This window comes from Accipiter gentilis, chromosome 14 (assembly GCF_929443795.1).
Source record: "Accipiter gentilis chromosome 14, bAccGen1.1, whole genome shotgun sequence".
In the NCBI taxonomy this organism is placed as follows: domain Eukaryota; kingdom Metazoa; phylum Chordata; class Aves; order Accipitriformes; family Accipitridae; genus Astur; species Astur gentilis.
In genome coordinates, this window is record NC_064893.1 from 6,506,577 (window position 1) to 6,530,132 (window position 23,556).

The window sequence follows — 23,556 nt, forward strand, 5'->3', positions numbered from 1 at the left end:
ACTCCTCAGTATCTCTTCTAGCACTGCTCCCGCTCCAGTGACACCTCTTCTCCCTTGTCCATATTACAGTACCCACTACGGCAAGCACTACCTTTCTCAGCCTTCTTGCACAGACCGTCCTCTGCTCTGTCTCCTTATCCTATCTCACCCCCTCCTTCCAGGCACCATCCAAACCCACATTAACGAGACAAGGTCAAGCAGATTTGATCCTGACAAATCTTATTAGCTGAGATCATTTCTAAATTATGGTAGCTGGACAGCCACTTACCATAGTGATTCATTGCTCCAGGCTCTTGCCAGGTTTCTCACCCATCCTGATGACTATAAACATCGCAAGACAAAAAACAACTGTTTTTTCCCCACTGTGTTTGATTGGATGCTTTTAACTTCTCCTCTCACTTGAGGTTACAACTGAAACTGGATTAATGTAATTCCTTTCACCTGGGCATATTTGTTAACTTCTCTCAGGGAGTTCAGCTCACACAGAATTTAGTAATGGTCCACTGCAAGAAGAGTGTGTAATATGTGTCCTTAAATTAGCTATCCGGGCCATCGGTTTATTTAGCAGATACAAGGCATATAAGAAAGGCCTAGGACCTAAGCAATTACAGAATCTTTTCTCTCCCCTTGAGCTACAAAAGCAATTCATCAGTTGAGACATTTTTTATAGCCAAAACCATAAGAATGCTGCAGAAAAATTACTTTCTAACTTTGGGTACAGAACCTGCCTAAAGGATGCTTCCTGGGTCAAAGACAGCCCCAGCGTTTTCCTTCTGAGAACAGTGATTTTTACATCTATTCTCCCACATTTTAAACAAATAAGCAGCTTATGACTTCTGGGGGAAAAAAAAGAAGGGATGAGATACAGAAAAAGAAAGATGAAAGAGTCTATTTCCTATTTTAAAACAACATGACCAAAAAACCAAAACAAACTAACTATTGCAAAACAAATCAGTCTTCAATCAGTCTGGTACATGTAAAACTACTGAGATTCTCCCAAAGACCAGAAGGTGTCTAAGTAACAGGTTTATGACACTTGTATGCTGTTCACGTGAATGGAGAGCTACTACTTGAAATCTCAGATCAAAATAGTTGCCTGATATAACTGCAATTTAAGTTGTCCCCCACATATTTATTCTTATAAGAATAAATAATTTTAAAAAATTAAACTTTGGCAGGACTGTAAAGTTATTTAGAGAAACTATTTATGAGGTACTGATCCTTTACCAGCAAGTTAATAACTTACACTGAAATGAACCAAAGCCCCAGGTGCTTTAAGTAACTAGCAGGTAATTAACTGATTGGCTGGAGACCAGTAAATCATATTACTTCTACAGCTATGAACCAACCCTTGCTTGATAAAAAGTGATGATATACATTAGCTGGAAGAACATGTATCATTATTATCTGGGAGTGTTTAAGGAGATAGTCAGCAATTCTAAGCTTACAATTCAGATGGAAAATTCTCTGTGAAAAGATAATAGGAACTGATTTTATACAGTGTCTTTTACATTAGAGACAAAATTGCTTTACAAACAACAATTTGGCCAAGGTGCACCGCAGCAACCGTGTAGGCATATCTAGCAGTCTCTAGGCACTTTGCAATACCTCACACAAAACCTAATTAATTATTTCAGCAGAAACTGGAGGACCTGAACAAGATCGGGGCTTTGTTTTGCTTGGCATCCTGAAAACAGAGACACCTTCTTCTAAAGAAGTTTACGATTTAAACAGATGAAAAAAACCAAATGAAAAGGTCAAAAGTGACACAGAGGGATGAAGTGCTAATGGTCACACATGGATCAAAGACAAGTTATCTTCCAGGGTGACCAAAATGGATGGTGGGAAGAATAACTTAAGTGGTCAGCCAGAACACAGAAGGTCTTGCACACACCTTCTCTTCTGACCCAAAGGTTACTATCTCATTATTGGAGACCCCCCAAATTTGCCAGGTGCACTGCACACGGAAGTACTCTTAGCTTGTGTATGTCAGAAAGAACTAAGTCAGTAAAGACATTATCTGAAGGCTTTTAGTTAATCCTGCCTCTGAGAACTCAGCCAGACTAAGGAACGGTGGTCAAAGTAGCTCACTGAGCTCTGATGGGTCAGGAGGACCAACACTTCCAGCAAAGATGCTGTGATGTGCAATTGGGAGCAGTAGTTTTTTCAACCACCACAACTGGAAGCAGAGGAGACCCATGCCCTTGGCCACCCTGCTCCGCTGGAGAGCCCCAAGGCACCGTTTCATGCTTTTGTTATTAGAAAAGACGACTCTCAGAGCACAAGTGTGCAAGTGCCCTGCAGCGCTAGCTCAGTGTGCAACTCTGTGCTCCTTGGCATTACCACAAATTACAACCTTTCCAACCTGAATGGCTTAAACCACAACACTGAATATTCTGTGTTAAGCTTCACTCCTCAGAAATAGCTCTGTCAAATCACCACCTTTTCTATCTGTCAGATTCCCTTCTGATATAACTCCAGTGTCATTCAGTGAACTAGGGAATGGAGACATAACCGAAAAATCAACTGTTTCATTGTGCTGCTTAGTGGAAGAGTACAGAAGTGGGAACTCAATGCACGGCCAATAACTGCTACCCAAGTTATTGGCAGCAGCGTGTGTTCAGTCCAGCAGTGTTTGAAATTACAGCTAGAGTAAATACCCTTCAGCTCCCCCTATGCTGAGGAAGAGTTATGTCAAGAACATATTATCAGCCCACGATATCTCTGAAAAGAGTTTCTCATAGGCAATGTGAATGAAGAAACCAAAGTCTTTCTGAGTAATCTCCTTCATTTTAAATGGTGTCTCTTCTGCTAGAAACCAGTGAACTATTTCCTTTCAGTGACCAAAGTTGAGAGGCCAATTTTAGAGCTAATTATTACTGAATATGTTTTTACAAAAAATATTCTAATGCAACAAAAATAATGGAAACAATTTATATTATATTTACTCTTTTGGTAAATATCAACGTATTTACATATGTAAATGTAATTTAGCATATCAAGCACAAAAAGGAAGGTCTTGGCTCTGAGCTAACTAGTCCTGAAGCTTTTTGCAGAAGAGAAGCAAGTGTTTTATTACACCTTCAATAGCCCTGCAAATTCAGGCAGGGGAAAAGACTCTACAGAGCAGATGCAACTCCTGCAGACTGAGTAAGATGAGGGCATAAAAAGAGAATACATTTATACAGAGTACCAATACTTGGGGAAGAAAAGCATAACTTTATTATTTCTATTATTATTCCTATCCTATTATTCCTTGCAATTAGCATTTACAATATTTTTTTCTTTTTTTTCAAACAGATCTTGAAACTAACCCATTTTTTTTGCCTAAATTCAAATTTATGACATCTCCCCTTAAACTGCCTTAGTATATCCCCTCTGTTCCTTTTCCAATTTTACACAACTTTTTATAGGTATGCAATCTGTTTCCCTCATTCATTTATTGATTCAGTAACCTGGTAACCATAATTAACCCGCCAGCATAATCTACACAAAAGAGAACCCTGCTTAATTAATGACTTGGAATGCTGGTAGTAACATATATGTGATAATATATGGCAGATATGCAGAGAATTGCTTGGTTTGCTTGATACATTTGGCTAACACATTTTTGTCTCAGCATTAATAAAAAGTAACAGTTACGAGCAACAAAATGCATAATCCGTATTTATGTGCTTTCTCTTTTTCTCCTTTGTCCTGCAGAAACTGCAGAAACATACTTAACAAATCCATGGCTTTGTATGGCTGCAGATTGCTAGCTAGGGGATCTCTGCATCTCAGACTATTCCCTCCCACTCATGTGTTTCTACCTGTGTTACCAGGACTGTATGCAACTGCTATCATATAACAAGAACAGTGCACTGCAGACACGTCTCTCCTGGTCATCTGCACCTCTGTTTATCAAATCACCTGTCAGTCCGTAACAGTTTTCTGCTTTGCAGTTGGACACTGGTCTTGCCTAGAGGCTTTTTAACTATTTAAAATAGGTCTATCCATACTTTGTCTAAAACTGAAAAGGCTTTGCTCCTGTCACCGGTAATTTAAATTTGCAGCAGTGCACAGGGCTTTAACTAAGCACGATGAAGAATGTCACCTGCTCTCAGAATATTCTGTGGTTCCAAATTAAATTAAAGAGATATATAAGTGCTTTCTAAGCTGCTGCTATAGGTGCACATTCACGCTGCTATAATCAGCAGCAGCAAGAGCAGTCAGCCTTTTGTAGTAGTACTCAGTGCTTTCTAGGATTAAGCCCGTTCTTAGGAATTTCACCCAAAATTCCTCCTTTTTTTCTCTTTTTTTTTTATGCCATCGGCTATTCACAATATTTCATCCATACTTCCAACCCAGGAATAGATATTAGTTCTACAAATGCTGCAAAGAAAACAATGGTTGCTATTCTTAAATTGTCTGCGTACCCAAGAAAGGCCCATCTGCTATAAATGTCTCACACCTGACTTGTACACCATCTGTATAACACAAAGAACAGAGAAACCCAGTAGTCCTCAAGTAAATAGATCACCAACACCGGAGCTGGCAGCCCACTTCCATATAGACTGGATTATGGATCTCAGATGAAAAACTGCACATCTAGTAAGGTAATTATATGTCTCCTACAAAACTGCTGTGCTTCTTTAATCACTCTGCTTTGAGCTGTAAACGTCATAGAGATCTCAGCTAAGCTGAGGCAGGATTCATTAAGCAATTAAATATGAGAATACAAGGAAGGAACCAATGTACTGATGAATTAGGAAACACTATTCTTTTCTCAGCGCATTGGTTTAACATTAAGCAAAAGCCATACTGATAACACGTCTCTTTAAAAAGTTCACACAGAAATGAAACACAGAGAAAATGAAACAATTTCTCCCCCACACAAAGAACTCCTCTGAATTTTAGCCAAAACCCAAGTTACACAGTCACCAAAACAAAATCTTACTTTAAAAAAAAATCCTAAAAAATTTTAAATCTTAATGCTTACTTTGAAAAAAAAAAGAAATAAAAGAATAGATCAGATTTAATAACAAATTCTTAAGTACCAAAAAACAAAACTGCAAGCAAAAAACCCCAAGTATCAGTAAATATAGTAGGAGTAATGTGCTGTCAGAGATGGAGGCAGGAGAGCGACTGTGTTTTCACTAGACTGAGTTTCTGGACTGTCTTCAGGTACGCTTCCACGCAGAGTTCATTACAATGATTCATATTCAAGGCTGCTGGGTTTGGAGTAATCTCTTGTCAGGTGTTAGATTTAATATTCCTACAACCCTTACTTAGGATATGATTTTCTCTTCTCTTTCCTGTCATTCTTCTCCCATTCTGTCAAACCTGGGAGCTCTGGTACTCGCCGCACTGCCTTATGCCCATTGCTGTAACGGGCCCCAGCCCCGTGCTGTGTCACAGCAAAAACCAGGAGGAAAGAGCCCAGACATAAACCAAATTACTTGCTGCCATCATTTTGACTAAAATCTAGGTGACCTTTTCATGACAAGGCTACACGGCCTGATGCCACTGGGGGAAGCATCAGGAAGTTTATTCTTTTCATTTTCTCCTTTTTTCGCTCTCTGTTTGAAAAATGACAAGCTAAAGCAATAATGTAACATTTAATCAACTTTTCTTTTTGCCCTGAGCACACATCTATTATTACCAGGTAACAGTAAAAACCCACTGATTAGGGGGTGCACACACACACACACACAGAGAAAGGAAAAGTATGCTAAAGTGCATAATGTTAATCCTGACTTTTTTCCTGATAAACTATTTGTTCTGAATGTCTTTAAAGAATAATTTGTCAAACCAAAGATCCTCACAAATCAAACAAGCTGCTGAAACATAAGCAGGAGATCCTACTTGTGCCTTAAATCCTGTCTTTTCCAGAGTAAGAAGGAATCCAAACTCTCCGCAATCATATATATTTGCACCTTACAGATGGCTGGTCTGTCTCTGACACCAGGGATTCCCGGGCGATTCGCCAGCCCTTCCCAGGGTGCCACACGCCGGCCCCAGGGCTGGGTTGGATCCTGGTTTGCAGACTGATGTGCAAGTGCCCTGGAGCTCGTTCTGGACTGCGGCTCTTCCCTGGAGGACGTGCAATCAGCCACCGAAACCTCCGACCCAAACGTTGCCTATGTAACCCCCATCACTGATGAAGGACCTGCTGAACCTCAAACGTCAAACCCCTACAGACACCATGCCAGCTATCCTTCATAATATATCCCATCAGGTTGCTTTTCAAATAACATCTTCTTTCACTGCTTCATAAGTACAACGTGCGTCACTAACAAAACTTTACTATAACCTGACTGCCAGTGTCCTATACCTAAAGCAAACACATACATCACAATATAATTGAAGGTAAAGTGACTGAAAGAATGTGCAGCTAGCTTTTTTCTGCATCCATTACCTGATTATCAAGTGAAATGGAGAGGCTTCAACATCAGTTTTATTTCTTAAGTTTTTAAATTATATTGTTTAATAATTCAGTGTAACGTGCACTGACTTCAAGCTTTGAATGCAACTTTTTATTTCTTCATTTCATATTTTCCGTTGCTGCAACATTGATTTCTGACACAAGGAAGATAAACAGCTACAAACATGATGGAATATCCCAACTGCCTGCAATTTTAATTGCCAGTCTGCATTCTTATCAGGCAAACTTTAGTAGCAAGCTGACTCTGTTCCTACATGGAAAGAACTGACAAAAAAAACCCAGTCACCTTTATTAGCATTAAAACATACACATTTGCACAAAGGATCAGACTGTAAAGAGGAGAAAAAAGCTCTTTTTTTGATCTGGTGTTGCTGATTCAATGCCAGCAGCAGCAGTCTCCGTGCAATCACTGCTCCCTACCCCACAGTGAGCAGGACGTGGGGCAGGCAGGGAGACAATATGTGGAAAAGGGTGGTCAACTGTGCCAAGATAGCAAAGAAGGAGAAATAATCTCCTACTGCTACTGGCTACCAGCAAGACTATGTTCCTCATCACAGCCAGAGTCAGTGCTATTGTCTCTTCTGCTTCCACTGAACAATATGCATTAATAATTCAAGCCAACCTCCAAGTGTAAAGCAATGAGCATGATAAGTTCATATTCATGTCTATGATTAAATATTTTCAGCTAACACATTTATATTTCAAATTTTGTTTGCCTAAATTGGATTTGCAGTAGCCCGCAACTCATCAAAAAATTAATCACACACTTATTTTAAATAGCACAAAATATATTAATTCTCATGCTACCAAAATACGCCCTGTTCCTTAGCAGCCCAGAACAGATTTCCATGCAGCCATTTTATATCTTAGTGTAACAAAAACTTTTGTGCGTCAAGGAAATTTCAGAACTCATAAAAGTCAGAAACTCCAATTTTGTTGAAAGACAACAAGAATATTACAATGCATAAATTTCTGAACCAATCAAACTTGCACTGACACCTTCCTGAAAAATTATATGAACTATTCAAAACAATAATCTTGGTCTAAAAGTTGTTTGGAAATAAGTAGCAAAAAGGGGGACAAACAAGAAACCAGAGAAGGCAAAATTAAGATGGTAAATACAATTTCCTAATGCATGTAGAACTGCTCTTTATAATGTATTTTCTAATGTCTTCATTATATATACACCCTATGTTCATGCTACATACTCTTGTGTATAGATCATTTCCCTTACTCTTAACAGATAAGCTGTTCAATAGATTTTCAAGCAAACAGTTGTAATAGTAAACTATTAAAAACAGCATCAGTAGAAATGGTCATGAAAAAAAAAGGTATTCCATCTGAACAAAAAAAAGGTTTTATGGGGCACTCTTTAAATGCAACATAAGCCAATTTAATTAGAGAAATGGGCACATCTTCTGAAACTAGCCCAAATTAAGTCAATACTTTAAAACACTGAAATTAAGCCAGTATCTTAGAATTACCTGTCTAAAACATCAGGAGCAGACAATATCATTACTTCATTTATGCCAGTTTCACACCTTTGTATCTGACTGACCCCCATGTCTTTTCCATTCTCTTAAGTCTCAGATTTGGGCAGTGATAAACTACAGTGGAAGGTTCCTTAAGAAACTGGAAATATAAAACTAGCTATAAAGTAGACTTGATCTTACCTGCTTTATTTCATATTTGGAACAGCTACAAGCACATACACACTGGCATTTGCACCAATTTAGACCAGAATGGTTTCCTGGAAGCAGTGGATTTGCATCACTATTACTCTTTTTAGGAGAATAAGAGTTTTAGCTACCCGCATCAAGACTTATCTTGATTCCCAAAATCGTTCTACACAAAATAAATCTAAAATTGAAATAATATTCTTGCTAGACACTTTCTTATTGCTAAATTTTCCAATAGTCAAGAAAGAAGATCAGCTACTATAAGCTAGCATACAGACATAAAAGATCAGATCCATGGTATAATTTTGTCAAACATGTGTCTTTCGTTATTTATATTTCAAAAAAAGAGTGGAAAAACCCATAAGGAAGGACAACATATGGTATTTGCATTCTTAAAATAATACAGAAGTTGTGAGTTAACATTTTCAAAAGAAATAATCACCAACTACAATCAATTTTGGAAAGTGTTTAGTTATCTTGATGAAATGATACATTATATCACAAGACACAAAGAAGGCTTATTTGGACAAGGAGAATCGGCTACAGACCAGACTAGAAACTGTAATTCTGAGTGCAAAACGGGATTTCTCACCTGAATTCTCTTACATAATGCAAATGTAAAAACAACACTGTTCTCCCTGGGGAAAAAAAAAATATATATAAAAAAGCAACACCTACATGCAAACAGTCTGGTTATGAATGAAAATGGCATAGCAGTAGTTTCCCAGTTCATAAAAGTAATGAAGAAACAAGTGCATTGATTTCAAAACCTCTCTTTAATGAGGCTATAAGAGAACCTTAAGATGAAATTTCCAACTAAAAATATTTGTAGGAAGCAATCTAGAGTTTACTGAACAAGACCAAGTGTATGTTCTCAAAGGGACTAAACTTCTGTGTGACAACTCGCCTCACAGCAAGGCTGCAAACAGAATCAGAGGCTGCACTTACAATACACAGCCCTTGTATCATCCACAATGCACCTGTGGGAAAAACACCAGGCTGTATCAGTGTTCAAAGTGTCCTCTGTTCCTCCCTCTGAAATAAGAAAAAGTCCACCACCATCTGCCTGTTGCCGAGAATTTTCACTGCAAATTTTATATTCAGGTTCTCCTGAGGATACGCGCTCATGACACAGCCTTCCAGACAACAGTGCAGCTGAGGAATATAATGCCATTAGTTCACCAAAGTCCTGAGACGATCCATATCTAAGTCATCCCTAAAACAGGAAAAGTAGATGCAAAACCAAAAGCTTTGTGTGCATGCTATACAAGGACCCAATCCGATCCCTACATGAGTTGGCAGTTTTATGCAAAGCTAATGAGGACCTGAAAACCCAATGGATAGGAGCAATACACAAGACTGAAACTATAAAATTATAAATTAACTGGAAGTGAATCCAGCCTTTCAGAAGATTTTTAATACAGGGAAGGCCATAATTCAATACTATGTTTTGGGGAATAAGAAGTTTGGCTATTATTTAGAGAGCCACCCAATTAGTAACACATATAATATCAGTAAAACATGAGATCTCTCTTGCCAGTTTGCTTTCCCATAGGAAATGCTGAAGTGCTAAAACCTTAGTTTTGATGTTCTTCCACAAGAAGGTGTGATGGGAAAGGGAACTGAGAGGATGCTGTTCACCTGCTGGCCTCAGATAACCCATGTGAAGTAATTAATTTCTAGATCTTTGCATCAAGCAGAAACAGCTCTTGTCCTCTACCTCTGAAACAGCATCATGGCCATTCCCTAAGGCCTCCTAAAGGGAGAAAGGCTTAAAGTGAATGGAAAGGTAGAGTCTCAGTGGGGACTTCAGCCCCCAAATTTGGGACTGCTCAGTGTTTTAGGAAAACCTGCAAGTTTCTGGAGTATCCAAAACCTATTTTTAGTAGCAGATTTTTTCATCTCTAATTTTGAGTTACAAAGATGATCAGTACATTGCAGATGATTTTTATCTAAATGCTAGAGCATTACCGCTTCAGGCCTTAAATTTCAATGTGTTACAAAAATAAATAGGCTTAAAAGTGCAAAATGAAGTAACTTTGTCCTCTCATTTCGGTCAGTATTTTTCATTTTGAAGAAGAGAGACTAGACTTAAGCATAATATTAAAGTCTGAAGTTCAGAAGTGAATTCATGGAAACCAAGTAGGAACTCTTTGTTTTGTTTAAATTATCTCCTATCTAACTTTATTATCTCCCCTTTTAAATTAATGCTAATATGGAAGCATTTACCATCCCTTGGTCATAAGCTAAACCATTTAATCTTTATTGAACAAATATATTGGCCTCTTCTTTGGGGCCATTTTCTCCTTGTGGTTGAAACCTGTGCATTCAATAAATAAAACCTTAGATTTAGCACACCTGAGCTTATTCTGAAAGCCTGCTTTAAGAACACATTCCCAGTGAAACAAAGAAGCAAAACCCCAAGACTCAGTCTTGTTCAAGGGGTAACACATTACCCATTGTATCTGTTGCTCTTTGTTCTCAAAATGGTTCAATGAAACAAAACCCAAAGAACTATACAGTACCTGTGAATCTTACTACAGCAAGTGTTCCTTTTCAGTGTTGCTACTTAATTGGAAAATATAACGCTTTTAAATTTTCCATAGAAACACAGCTTATGAGGGTGGAAGATCCTAAGTATATCTAATATGTGCTTATTTAAATCAGCCAAATGTTGGCCAAAAAGAATATCAAGATTCTATTTAATTTACAAGCTCTGTCCATAGTAAACAACTCATTATCAGCAACAGAAAATATTAGAAGACAGGATGTTCATATGTGATTTGAGTCACTGCACCAATCCCATGCTACCCTATCTACTACCAGACATGCTGGAGATTCCAGAGCAGTACATGACATTTTCTTTTAAAGTAGCGTGTTCCTGCACTTGGCCTGGTTTAAATCAGTATTGCTAGCAAAGAGGTGGTAAAATGTAAAAAAACCACAACCTTTTACTTGTTTAATCTGGATTTTATCTTTCATAAGCCCTTGGATTCTACGGTATTATTACTACCCATTGGGTTTGGAAGCACAAGAATTATACAGAAGTCAGTCTTTTCACCTAGCTCTTATCTCCTTGTTTTAGAAGAAGAGAACTCCTGTCTTCCCCAGATACTCAGCTCGCTCTCCTGCTCATCCGTTCTTGACCAGAGCCTCTGTGAGCTCCCCTTGGTCTATGTAGGGGAATTAATTCCCAGATCAGAGCCTTACATGTTGAACATTAAATAGAGTTAAAAAAAGAATAAAACCAGAAAAACAACATCCTACCCACCTCCCCAAAACCAAAACCAGACCACAACAAGTATATATCAGTGTATATAAGGAAGCACTTTCCTCAATTCACCTAAAATATTTATTTCCTCACTAGTTTTTACTAGTTTACTTTCAAATGTCTGCATCGGTCATGCATTAGCTAAGACACTCGAGGTCAAGTTCAACCAGCCCACTTCAGCAACAAGTGTTTACAGCGGGATACTCCCTCTTAAGAGGTTTGGTGAAAGGAAAACAATTTCTCTGACTCTCGATTTGGCAATATATGACTAAGCCCCCAAGGCAGATAGCTGTCTTTCTGCAGCGTGAGACACCCAACACTGTCGGGACTGTTATCCCTAGGAAGGAACAGGAATAGCAATGCTCTCATCTCACATGTGACACTCACTGTCTTGTGGACCTGGAAAGACATGTCCGAATCCTTGATTCACAAGACGCTACATGGTACACCTGTACCACAAAGGCAACAAGCATAGTTTCGCCAACGAAGAAAAAAATCTACTGCTGCTGTGCTTAACCTGCACAAGGCCTTGCCACCTGCCTGAAACGGTAGCCAGAGCTTCCAACGGATTTTGTAATTTCAAGGGTTTTTTGCTTAGCGATGCAATGATTTCTCTGTGCAAGATGAAAAGATGATTAAACTGCCATCCTTATAAACTAAACTAAGGTTAAAAAAAAAAAGAGAGAACTAGAGACCCTGGTGCTTTCATTTATCTTGTGCACAGGTAAAACTAGTATTATCAAGTCACAGTTCAACCTCTCAACAGGCCCCCAGTAGAGAAAAAGAGTTTCAGAAATTTGGTTTAACAGCTAGCTTTCCCATCTCAGAAACATCTGATGTTGTTGCTCTTTTAGCAGACCAAAATCAATAACTGTGAACAACAGAAGTAGGTTAAATTTTCCTTTATCTGATTAATTCTTCCTGTAGCTAGCGCCACTCCTAACTTCTACAGTTTTAAAAGGCTTATCTGGACATAAAACAGTATTTGCTTTAAGCCATATTTTGAGACATTCCTGCACACAGCTGGTCCTAGCCCCCTGAGAAGGTCTCCGATTGCAGTGAAGCCACCTGTGCTGAGCAGAGCTCTACTTCTCAAGTATCAGTATTCAAACCATACTTAACCCTCTGTCTGAACACAAGGTGCCCGTAACAGTTCGAGCCCTAACGCTACACATCTTCGCTCTTTCTCTCTTCGCTGTCTGTCTTGATCCCTAACAGCTCCCTCTTTGCCATTTCATCTATTCCAGCTTCCAGATGCACACATCATCTCATCAACTCGGGGTGACACAAACATGCTCTGTCAGCCCCGCTCTTCCTTTCACATGCACCAGAAGAACTAATCTCTTCACCTACTGTCTCTATTCTCCTCAAGCCGTTCACATGCCAGCAGTTTCTCAAAGCCCGTATCACGCTCCGGGCAGGTGCGGGATGCAGGCAAACAGGCCCTGGGAAGGGTGGTCTGTGCCCAGGGAGCTGCAGAGACACCACTGTTCTCACCCTCTCTGTCTGAAGGGCTCTCAAGCCGCTGGAGAGCCGGGAATTGTGTGCTACCTTATGCAAAGACGCCGCCTCCTTCCAGCAGCAAGCAGATACGGGTCACAGTGAGAACTCACCACTGACCCTATAGCCCCTGCCACCACAAACCGAAGGCAAAGCTTCTGCGGGAGGAGGAGACACCCACCTGCCCCCAAGGAAGTATCCATCTGGTTTCGAGAGTAAAGAATGGGGACAGATAGGAAATTGAATTATATCACTCTTCTTCCCAGGCATGAGTGGTGCATTTCCTCAGACACAACGAAAGCAAGAAGCAGTGTTTAAAGAAACATTTAACTCCTGACACAGCTTAATTCACCGGGGCATTCCCAGTCCCTCCTTTCCTAAAGAGGAATGACAACACCCATTCAACAATAAAATGATGCAAAACACATTTGGAAAAACTAAAAAGAGAACCACCAAACCACCGTTCTGTTAAAAAAAAGAATACTAAGAAAGAAAAGCTTGTATAAGAGGAGATAATTAAAAGTAACTGTACAGAAAAATTTAAAAATACAAATAATTAAAGCCAACCTTTAAATTATTATTGCAGACTGTAAGAGACCTGCTGCAAACTTTAATAATATTGTTTGGAACATCAGTCATTTTGCTCTTGCTGAAATTCATTTCAGATAATGCAATAGTAACATCTCAGGAATGATATTATGTTTCTATTTTGTATTAAAGTAGAATTGTATTAACATGGTACAGTATGTGTATCCCTGCTGGGATTACTTTCATGCTGGAAAAAACAATGTTATTTTTCTATTACTGAAGTAACTTATCTATTTTGACAGTGGAAAATATATTTCACTGAACGACAAACTAACAAAATCTCTCATCTAAGAGGATATCACTGAAGTTTCTCTTCTGGTGTACTTCAAATTCTTAGCCAGCAGCAATTCTGCTAATTTTTTTGCACAAACTCATTTGATTTGTGGCATACCTGTGAGCCCATACACTAAAGTTAGCATGTCCAGTCCAATTACTGTTGCTCAATCCTTGACCAAACTCTTGGGAAATCTGCTGGAGGAAAGAACAAAAGATGGCAACTCACAGATCCACGTCTTTCTGAACAAAACTCAAGCATCCCCCTTCTAGGATCTCTCTTGATCCAGTCTTTGCATTTGCCTACCTGCACCCTAAGAGAGTGAGCCCCAAAGCAGCTTGGAAGGAAGGAGAAATGGGGAATCAGAGTTACGTTTATATTCAAACACATCTGTACTTTACTGACATCATTTTCCATAGCACTCTGCTTGTTTTGCGGTTTAAGCACTGGGATTACTGGTTTCCATTCACCTTTTGACACTGGTGGGTTACCTTGAACCTCCTCCAGCTGGCCCTAGCCCATCAATTTCTTGTCAGGGCATGCAAGAAACAAGCTCTAATAGGGATTTAAAAGGGGAAGAGGGGAAGAGAGGGAAGTCACCTTATCCAATAAAATCTGCCTCTGGTACAAGCTACAAACAGTACCAGATGTGAATGAGGGAGGTTATCAGAGACAGGCCTGTAATCAAGCCCCTCACTAACGGATCAAGACCATGGTTAGCAAATACTGGTACTTCGACAACATCCAGGTTTTAGCCACATAATTACTTCAATTCAAGCCAAAGTGTACATTTCCAAACGTACATCCTAATTTGCCTTTACTGAATAATGTCTAATTTATAGTGCATTTTGTATCAGTTCTGAAGCTGACCAATACAATTCCTCGTGCTGAAGCCGCCACACGTAACACCGCACCTGCAGAGTAAAGGAGCTTCAGTAAGAAGAGATTAAATTATCATATAGGTGGTGCAAAAAGCAGCATGGGTATCAAGTTTGGGACTGGCTCATTTATACCATGTGGGTTCCAACTGCTGGCCTGAGGGGCTTTTTTTTTTTTTTTTTTCTTTAGCAATAACACCAGATTTAGAAAGAATATAGGGAACTTGAACATGTTCTAGAAAAGCTACTAGCAATCAACTGGGGTGCAGAAAATTAGACCTTTGAGCTAAGAGCTAGCTTTCTGTCAAGCCTGCCCGTGGCAGCAGGTGTCGCTGCAAGGCAGAGGTATGGCAATTAGTAAATTAGTGGGACACAGACAAGAACAGAAGCAGGCAAAGATGCTTTGTGGTAAGTGGTAAGAGCATGGAAATTCTTGACAGCTGGTAGCTATGCACACTTTTTGTGCTAAGTGTTTTGGTTGCAAACATGATCAAACAGCAGATTGCTAGTATACACCTGCTTAAAAAAAAGGTATGGAAACTTACTATTGAGGTAACAGCTTGCATAATGGCATTCATTATGTGTAGTTTTCCATTTACTTACTGAGTGCTCAGTCCTCTTCCACACCTTAAAGAGTTTACTGCTATTTAGTGCAAACAGAACTCCATGCAGCACCTAGTTAAGCACCTCTGGAGCAAAGCTCATCATTGATTCCTCTGAGAACAGCTGGGAATTACCCAAATGGTGCCTTTAAGTTCTTGCAGTCGGCCTTTTAGGGCTAAATTCATACATAAATTTCTGTCACTCTAGAGTCCAGTCATCCCAGGTTATGGATATTGCATCTTCTAGGGAGCAGCGTCAGCTGGGTTACACCCAGCACAAAACAAGTGGCAGAAAGCCTCTTTGTTCTGCTCTTCACTTGTGTGCCATTTCAGCCAGAGGCTGGTATTAAGGAGCACCATTTTTTACCTTCTTCTGCTCTCTTAGGGATTCTGTAACGCGTTTCCTTCCACACCGCCTGGAAACTGCAGAGGCTGATACCTCCCTGGGAGAAGAAGGTTTTTTTCAGGAGGGTTTTCAGCCTGCTGTCAAGGCATCTCTCCCTTCTACTCCTTCATGCCTGAAATATTAGCCCTTCAGTTTCCGCTGACACAAAAAAGCCATTTTCTGCTACAGCATTGAGCCATTTTACAAAGAAACTGCCAGAGAAATTAAGAACTAGTTTTCTACTACAAAGGCTGACAAGGCAAGGGGAGCAGTTTAAACAATGACAAGGCTAGAAAAATGTTAACTCATAGTCCAGAGACTGTTAGAACAACAGTGCCGTGACTTACTTAGATGGAAAAGAGGGCTGCTCCTGCTTAAGGACAAATCCTACAAGGTCTTGACTTGCCCTAATGGCTATAAGCTGGGGATAGAAAAGTCAATGCTCTCACCACCACTACCAAAACCTACTACTACAGGTGCTAATTTAGTTAAAAAAATAAAAAGAAAACTTACAAAGCAGATTTACATTATAGTAAGAAAATGTTATGCAGAGACTTGAAAGGGGAACTGGGGCAAACCCTGAACGTGCTGCCTGCAGCACAGACAGAAGATGCAGATCAGAACTGCTGAGCAAACCCTGAGCAAAGAGGGTTTATCCTGGACAGTGTCCAATCATTGCCTGGAAGGAGCAAGGTAAAATAGCTTCTCATCAAGGAATCCCCTTAAAGCTGTAGGTAGAGCATACTTGGAAACACTTTTTTGTGTTTCTTTAACCAACAGAAACCATTTCTACAGCAAAGGTTTCATGCTGGCATCTCTGAAGCACTCTCATAGTTTTCCTGTGGGGACAAGTATAAGAACTTGGAAAGTGAACACACAGAGTCACTCCTCCTCCAGCGAGGCAGCGGGCTACTATTTCACACTGCCACCAGCTGATAGCACCATGCCATGGCAGTAGTTAGTAACACAGAGCAAACTGTCAACTAAGGGTTGCCCTGCTTCCTTTTCCCATTTTCTAAACATCTAACTGAGCTGAACCTGCTTTCTTCTTCCAGCCTCAAAACCCCAAGCTCTCCTCAGTATGCTTACAGCAGCCCATTTGCCCTCGCACAGGCAATTCCCAGAAGCCACAGCAGATTCGGCATCTGAACAAGCAGTGTGGTTACACATGCATCAGGGCACTGCGGGGCATCAGGCAAGCAAGGTACCTTACTACATCTTTTCCTCTTGCCGTTCGTCAGTCTCTCTCTCTTTTTTAAAAATTTAATACAAACAGGACTGGGTCTAAGAGTTTTTGTACTTAGAGTGACTGGCACATCGTAGGCCCTCTCTAGGCACTACCGTAATAAAAACAAGACAGACAAAGCGGAGAGAAAATGGATAACATAATATCTACAAAACACACAATACCCACTGGAAGCAACCTCTAGGTTGCTAATGCCAGTCCCTAATGCAGCAGCTCTCTCTTACTTATGTCTGTACCATATCTAATAAAATACAATCTCTGGGGAAGAAAGTCATCACCTCCTTCTGCTCCTCTATGCACGCAAGACCTCTCCTCGTTTACCAGCTCAGCAAAGATCCTGAGCTGTGATCTGCTGTGGTCAGAAAAAAAGGGGCCAAGATTATGTACTTTGCTGTGGACTGGACCCAGTGGACCCAGCCTCCCGTGATTGTCACTGATCAGCTAGGCAGGAGGTGACAGGCTCCGTGGTCTATTCCTGCGAGTTTTCCCCAGGATTACTTGGTCTGTGACCCGAGGAAGGTGTGCAGCCACACCAGGGGTCAGCTGAGGCTTGGGGAAAGGGACACTTCACTGCTACATCCATCTTAAGAGGCAGAAGTCAAGCCCAAACTCTGAAAACACTGCCTGAACCAGGGGAGACACAACAGCAGCTTATACACCTGCACTGTGAAGCAGCTTTAGAGAAGGAAAGAAAATCCTGCAGACCGCAGTCAGGAAAGAATAAGGTTGTAAAAGGTTTTACTTGACATAAAGCATAACATCAAGTTAGTGATCACAGTCCAAACAGGCACCAATTTTATTTAAAACTCAGATTTTGACTGTCTTCATATTTTTTAAAAACGATGATAGAATTGCATGGCTTGTTAAAATTTGATTTTCCTTGGATTTAAGTAATGGGCTTTTGTATACGTAACAGGAATGTATTGCTTGCAATATCCCTTTGATAGACAAGTTTCAGGGAAATTGTTTTGAAAACATATTTAGTAGTAAAATCAGAAACTATTTTCAAACTGAATGCTTCTGTTTTAAAAGGCATGACTTTTCTTAAAGAAATGTTTGTGGGAATGTAGGGAAATGCAATCACAATGTAAGAAAAAAAGGAGAGTATAACGTGTGCTGTGAGAAAGAAAGGATCACTGTTTAAAACATGCAATATATTCAGTACACTTGAAATATTTCTGTTGCTTGGAGTATTAAAGCATGTTATATTTCCACCTAGGTTTTCTTCCTGTATTTACTACTGTGTGGCAACATTAAACTCGTCTTTTTAGTAGTTTTGTCATTTTTAAATAGTTTTATTCTCCTCTTTTGTATAGTTGCATGGACTGTTTTAAAAATGGTTGAAGTTTTAAGCTATCATACAGCAAAGCAGCCCTAAAAGCAAAACTAGATTTTGTTACCGCATTTGCTGTAATAGCAGAAGTGTTCCTTGTGGGTGACCAACAGACCTTTAACACTCCTGTGACATGGTTCATACTAGCTTAGCCCATGTCCCAACCTGACTGGAGGTCCATAATAAAGTGAGCAGTGCTGTGTTAAACGTAATTCTCCTACAAGTAAGTTGTCTCCACCAAGGTGTCCTACCATTAGAACAGGAAAGTTTCAGCTTCAGCTGATGTGAATCCATAAAGATATTTAAAAGCCCACCACTGAGAGCCACGCACGGACTGTGTGTTCATACTGTACATCATCAGCCCTCAATTTTGAGCCATTTGTTATCTCAATGAAATCCAAAGGAGTGTTATCGAAGACAGAACACTCAAACCAACAGTGAAAAGACAGCTGAAAAGTCCACAAACATGTAACTCCAAGATATCTGCCAAGCCTGAAAAGCCATATTAACAAAATTCAGAAGTGCAAGCAAGGTACAAGAGGCTACTGAACCATAATTTCTCTGTTTTCACTGAATCACCTTAAAATATACATTAAAAAAGAATAAAAATCTTTCATCTCAACTCTGTTTGTGGGAGTACATCATCTGTATCAAAAAGCTGCTATGCCCTTGACAATATGAAGATCAAAGTGTGGTCTTCAGTATCATCCATGGTATCTTCTTTAGTGAGGTTTTTACATTATTTATATTCAATTGAGATCAGTTACTTCAGCTGCGCCTTCTGCACACATTCACTAGTCTTCCCAGCAAGCATATACTCCTTTTACTCAATATTAACTCAAATCAAATGCTTTTCTCACAGAACTGTAAAATTTGGTGTCATAACTAGGCTACATAAATGGTCCTGTGAGCCAGAAGTAGAGAAGCACCAGAAATCACTGCTTCAGAACAAGCATTTTTGAGATATTAGAGATTGAGCCGTTTCTTTTTAGTTGTTAAACCACATCATAATGATACTGCACCTCAGGTTCAGGAGAGTTGGATAAGTAAAATACTTTTAAAACAAGCATGTTATTATAACACTGAACACAATTAGAAAATAAAAATGTTTGACCTAAATTTTATTAGAGAAACTTTCCTTTGCTTTTCAACTTAATCTGAGTAATGAAAAACACACTAAAGGATACATTTAGTGTCTTTTCAGTGCAAAGTGAAACAGTAATATCCAGGAGATAGCCAGAATCAAACTTTAATCAAAATTTCCAGTTTCTTCTGATAAGCTAAGCTATACAGTTTGTTATTTGGACCAAGTCACAGGACATGACTGGATAAAGGAGGAACAAAATTCATCTGTTCCCACCTTCTCCCCATTCAAACACAATTATGTTGCAAGCCTCAGATTACCCACATGTAAACTATCTTGCACTCCTCACTTTTAGAGGGATGTCTCCCAATCTCCTTTTTTACTGTCTCATACTCAGCTCACCTTGAATATCTCCTGCCAAGCTACTGTAAATGTAGAAGGAAAATACATATTTAAATCCCTCTCCTACTAATCAAATCTGAATAAATAAAAAGGCATCATTTAATCATTAGTCTGAACCAAGAATGACAGTAATACAGACACAGAGGAAGCTTAAGTAAATAATTTTATTTTTGTTTGGGTTTTTTTCCCCTCTCTAACTTAAGGGTGACCATTAAACTCCACTTTCCTCTGCCATTTGAGAGTTATGTGGTAATCCCAAACACATGAAAATAAATTGTTTACTCCACCTCCTCCTCCATGCTGTCTCCATTTATGGTGGTTGTAACTTTGCTACTCATCAAGAGGGACAGAGAATGTAGTCCAAATGCAGCAAAGTCAGCATTAACTAATAAAAGGAAATCTGATCACAGAAGGAAAAAGTTATCAGCAAACTTAGAACCCACAAAAAATTAACACACAAATCCATTTCCCAGCAGCTCTGCAGTATGTTCAAAGCAAACTCCCTCAAGGAGTGCTCAACTTAGAAAAGGGGATGAGGGAAGAAGCGAGGAGAAATAAGTAAAGTGGGAGAAGCTCTGTGTGCACATTTATATACATAAATTTTTCTTATTAGCACAGTCACAGGACAAGCCTGTTTCCTATGGATTTAAATATACAGCTTTAACATGTTATTTCTTGTGGGTTTTAAATGTACAATTTCCTCTGCAGCTTCCAAGTCATTAAACTCAAGACAAGCATCTGAGGGTAGAAAATAGAAAAATACATATATTAAATAATTTTTAACAAAACTAGATCAAGCAGAACTTTATATAAGACCATTTCCAGAAGAAACAGGATAATCCAGACAAGTTTAGCAGTCACAAATAACTTTCAAAGTGAAAGAAAATGGAAATTATTCTTTCACAGCTCATATAGATCTACAAGCATACTGTATTTTATTATAGTCTATAGCAGGATCCGCTACTTTTATTCCATTATCCCCTTCTTTGGCAGGATAAATTTTTTGAATCTACTAGAATTGGTAGGGACTGCCTTCAAACAAACAAACAAACAAAACACCAAGCTCTGCACTTTTTATTTGTATACATACATACAAATTGATTCTATGCATATTAACATTGTAAATACACTAGCAAGTTAAAGGAAAAGATTTTTAGCATTTTTTCTAACGAGACAAAACTTAATTTGTGTAAACTTCCTTTGGAAGCAGAAAAACAATATTTATTGTCAACACAGTACCTTTTCAACAGCAAAGGCTGTTTCAGAAATTTTTGGTTAATATTTTAGGTATATGGAACTTGATATTAACTGTGAAAAATTCAAGGTAATAGGTTACGCTAAACCATTTGAAGACCATTAGTATAGCAATATTTATTTATGAGGTAGTAAAACAAGGGGGGAAAAAAAAGCTCTCAAGTGAAAGTTATGTTCTTTCAACAATGTTTCTCACAAATACTTTTGAATCATACATATTCAGTAGGGTGGTTAAACTCATCAAGCTTCTTTTAATGTTCTTAAAAAGTACATTAATCCATCAGCCCGAAGAGCGTCCCACACAGAGCAGCCACCATCAGGGCACTGTGCTTTCACCAAAACAACAGACATTTCTCCATGATGCAAGGTAGCAGGACTGGGTTACAGGTGCACAGCTCCAGAGGGGAGCAAAAAGCAGTGAAGCATTAACAATATGCCACCACCACCAAGTCAAATTCAGGTCAGATCTTGAAAATCATTCACACCAGTAATGCCTCCACAGATGCAGAGCCTCGCGGAAGCCTCCCCGGGAGGGTATAAGTACAAACCTCCTCTCTGGTCCGTAACCTAACACATTGCCCAGAGCACGCAGGCACAGAGGCTGAATACCCGACACAGGTTCCCGGATGAGGGTACAAAATACTCCAGTACCTAAGCAAGCACAACTGATTTCACGATTCACTGTATACATCAAACAAGTGCCGTCTTAAATTAAGATCATGCCAGAGAAGGAACGGGAAGTCATTTTCATGCTCTCCAGCAAGCTTAGATGAACTACGCTCTTCCCGTTTGTAACTTGGAAACAAGGAAGAATGATAAGAATAGAACATCTGTTATTAAGTTCAATAAAAACACATCAATGAACATAGCTCCAAGAGCCTCTCGCTGACTTAAAAGCAGGTGTTTTTTTATGAGCTATCATGCCTGTTTAGGAAACTGGGGGGAGGTGGGGATGGGGGGGGTGGTAAAAAAAAACAAACAAAAACCAAAAAAAAAAACAAAAAAAAACACCACACAAAAAAACCCACCACAAAACCAATCAACCAAAAACCAAACACCCCACCCCACCCCAACCCCCCAACAAACCCTAGTAAGCTGAAACCTTTGCCACCCAGCCCAACAGGATATTCTTACTGAGTGCCAGGGGCAAGAGCAGCACAGCGAGGTCCTAAGCATCACCCATCCTGTCCCAGTTCTGCTGCTGCAACCACACAGTTAATATTTTGCTGCTGGTACTCTGTGATGGAGATGTGTTCGCACGTCTTTTCCATTCTTTTTCTTGCTTTCCCTTTTCCCCTTCCCAATTCAATTTTGTGTCATGTTCGTTTTGTTTGTTTGTATGAGCACAGAGCAAGTGAACTGAGCCCATGTCGTCAATTAAACCGAAGTCAATTTGGAGAGAAGTACAGAAGGTTAATTAACTGCTAATGATTTTGGCATTTGTTTAGGTTAGTCCCTTAACTTAATTTATTGATGTGACGGTATATCAATATGCCGTGATTTATAAAAGACACTTGAGAAGGAAAAAGGTTGGTCATGCAACATTCAGAGCTGCATGCTAAAAATATGTACAGGTGTAATAAAAACTGTTTTAAAGCAACACTCTCAGATTATAAGCATTAATTTCACACCTGAAACAACTTATCAGAGGAGGACTGCTCTGAGAACCAGCCAAGCCTAACAGAACCAGAGTATTCTCTGCTGCTAGCAAAGTGTAAGTACTTAAGTTCCTAAATACTGGTTTAGAAACTTCGTGCCAGGCTGTCATTTCCAAAGCCCTTTCTGAGGTCATTTCATAGCATACCCTGGTGCTCTGTTTTTTTCATAGCTGCAGGTAACACTGAAAAACAGGGACACGCAACGTCGATGCAGATTTGAATGAAGGCTGCTCTTATGAGTACAACATAAGCTATGGTATAGACAGTACGACCCAGTAAACTTACTTCAAGTCAACTTTTGTGTAAGAAATTAAAGCCAACTGTGACAACAGCATAAGAGGATAAATAAATGCAGGATTCTCAACCACTTTCAGTCACAGGTCAATCTTTCAGGCTGAAGCACTCCAGCACAGTCAGGTCAGGCTCCTTAGAAGCACAAGTACAAATCACAGCGTGAGTCAAGGAAGCCACTTCTTCCTGCTGAGGTGGGAAGGCAAAGCAGCACAACTTGGATGAAAACATGGAATTTGGCTTTGTGTAGCATTCAGGATTTTGAATAAAAGCAAAAATTAAGTTCTGTGGGGGTTTTTCCACAAAGGAAAAGAGGTACTTTCTGACCAGCTTTAGACTTAGTGTGTGCACCTTCTGTCCACAGAGGTCAAAGTTGAGATAACAGGTAACAATATGCTGGTGCTCAACACCATGGGGTGAGAAGGAATCACACTGCCATTCATCTATGCACTGAAATCTCAATTAGGCTTCTAAACAAGAGCCTTTTGGGATTCCAGCAGAAAGTGATGGTACATGTGAAAGTCTCCTATGCTAAGGGTCATGCACAAGGAGTACAGGAGGTAGGAAACCTCAGCTAGAAACATCCATTCAACCGCAGCCCTTTTCTCACTCTAATACCAATACTGCAACTCCACACTGTAACTTCTAAAGGATCAACAGTCAATCATGAATCCTGTAGTCACTATA

At 39.5% G+C, this 23,556-nt stretch overlaps 1 protein-coding gene across 2 annotated transcripts in view; it reads right to left on the bottom strand.

Annotated features, from left to right (window-relative positions):
• The window catches only part of TPK1 (thiamin pyrophosphokinase 1), a 321,987-nt gene that overhangs the window by 203,667 nt on the left and 94,764 nt on the right, over positions 1-23,556 (bottom strand). The window contains exon 3 of one of the 2 annotated variants that reach the window (XM_049816398.1): positions 13,854-13,930. The exons of the other annotated variant lie outside the window; for it this stretch is intronic. Within the exon in view, the coding sequence (XP_049672355.1) occupies positions 13,854-13,881 (28 nt within the window). The 5' untranslated portion in view covers positions 13,882-13,930. The remainder of the gene's footprint in view (positions 1-13,853; positions 13,931-23,556) is intronic. 2 annotated transcript variants of the gene reach the window in all.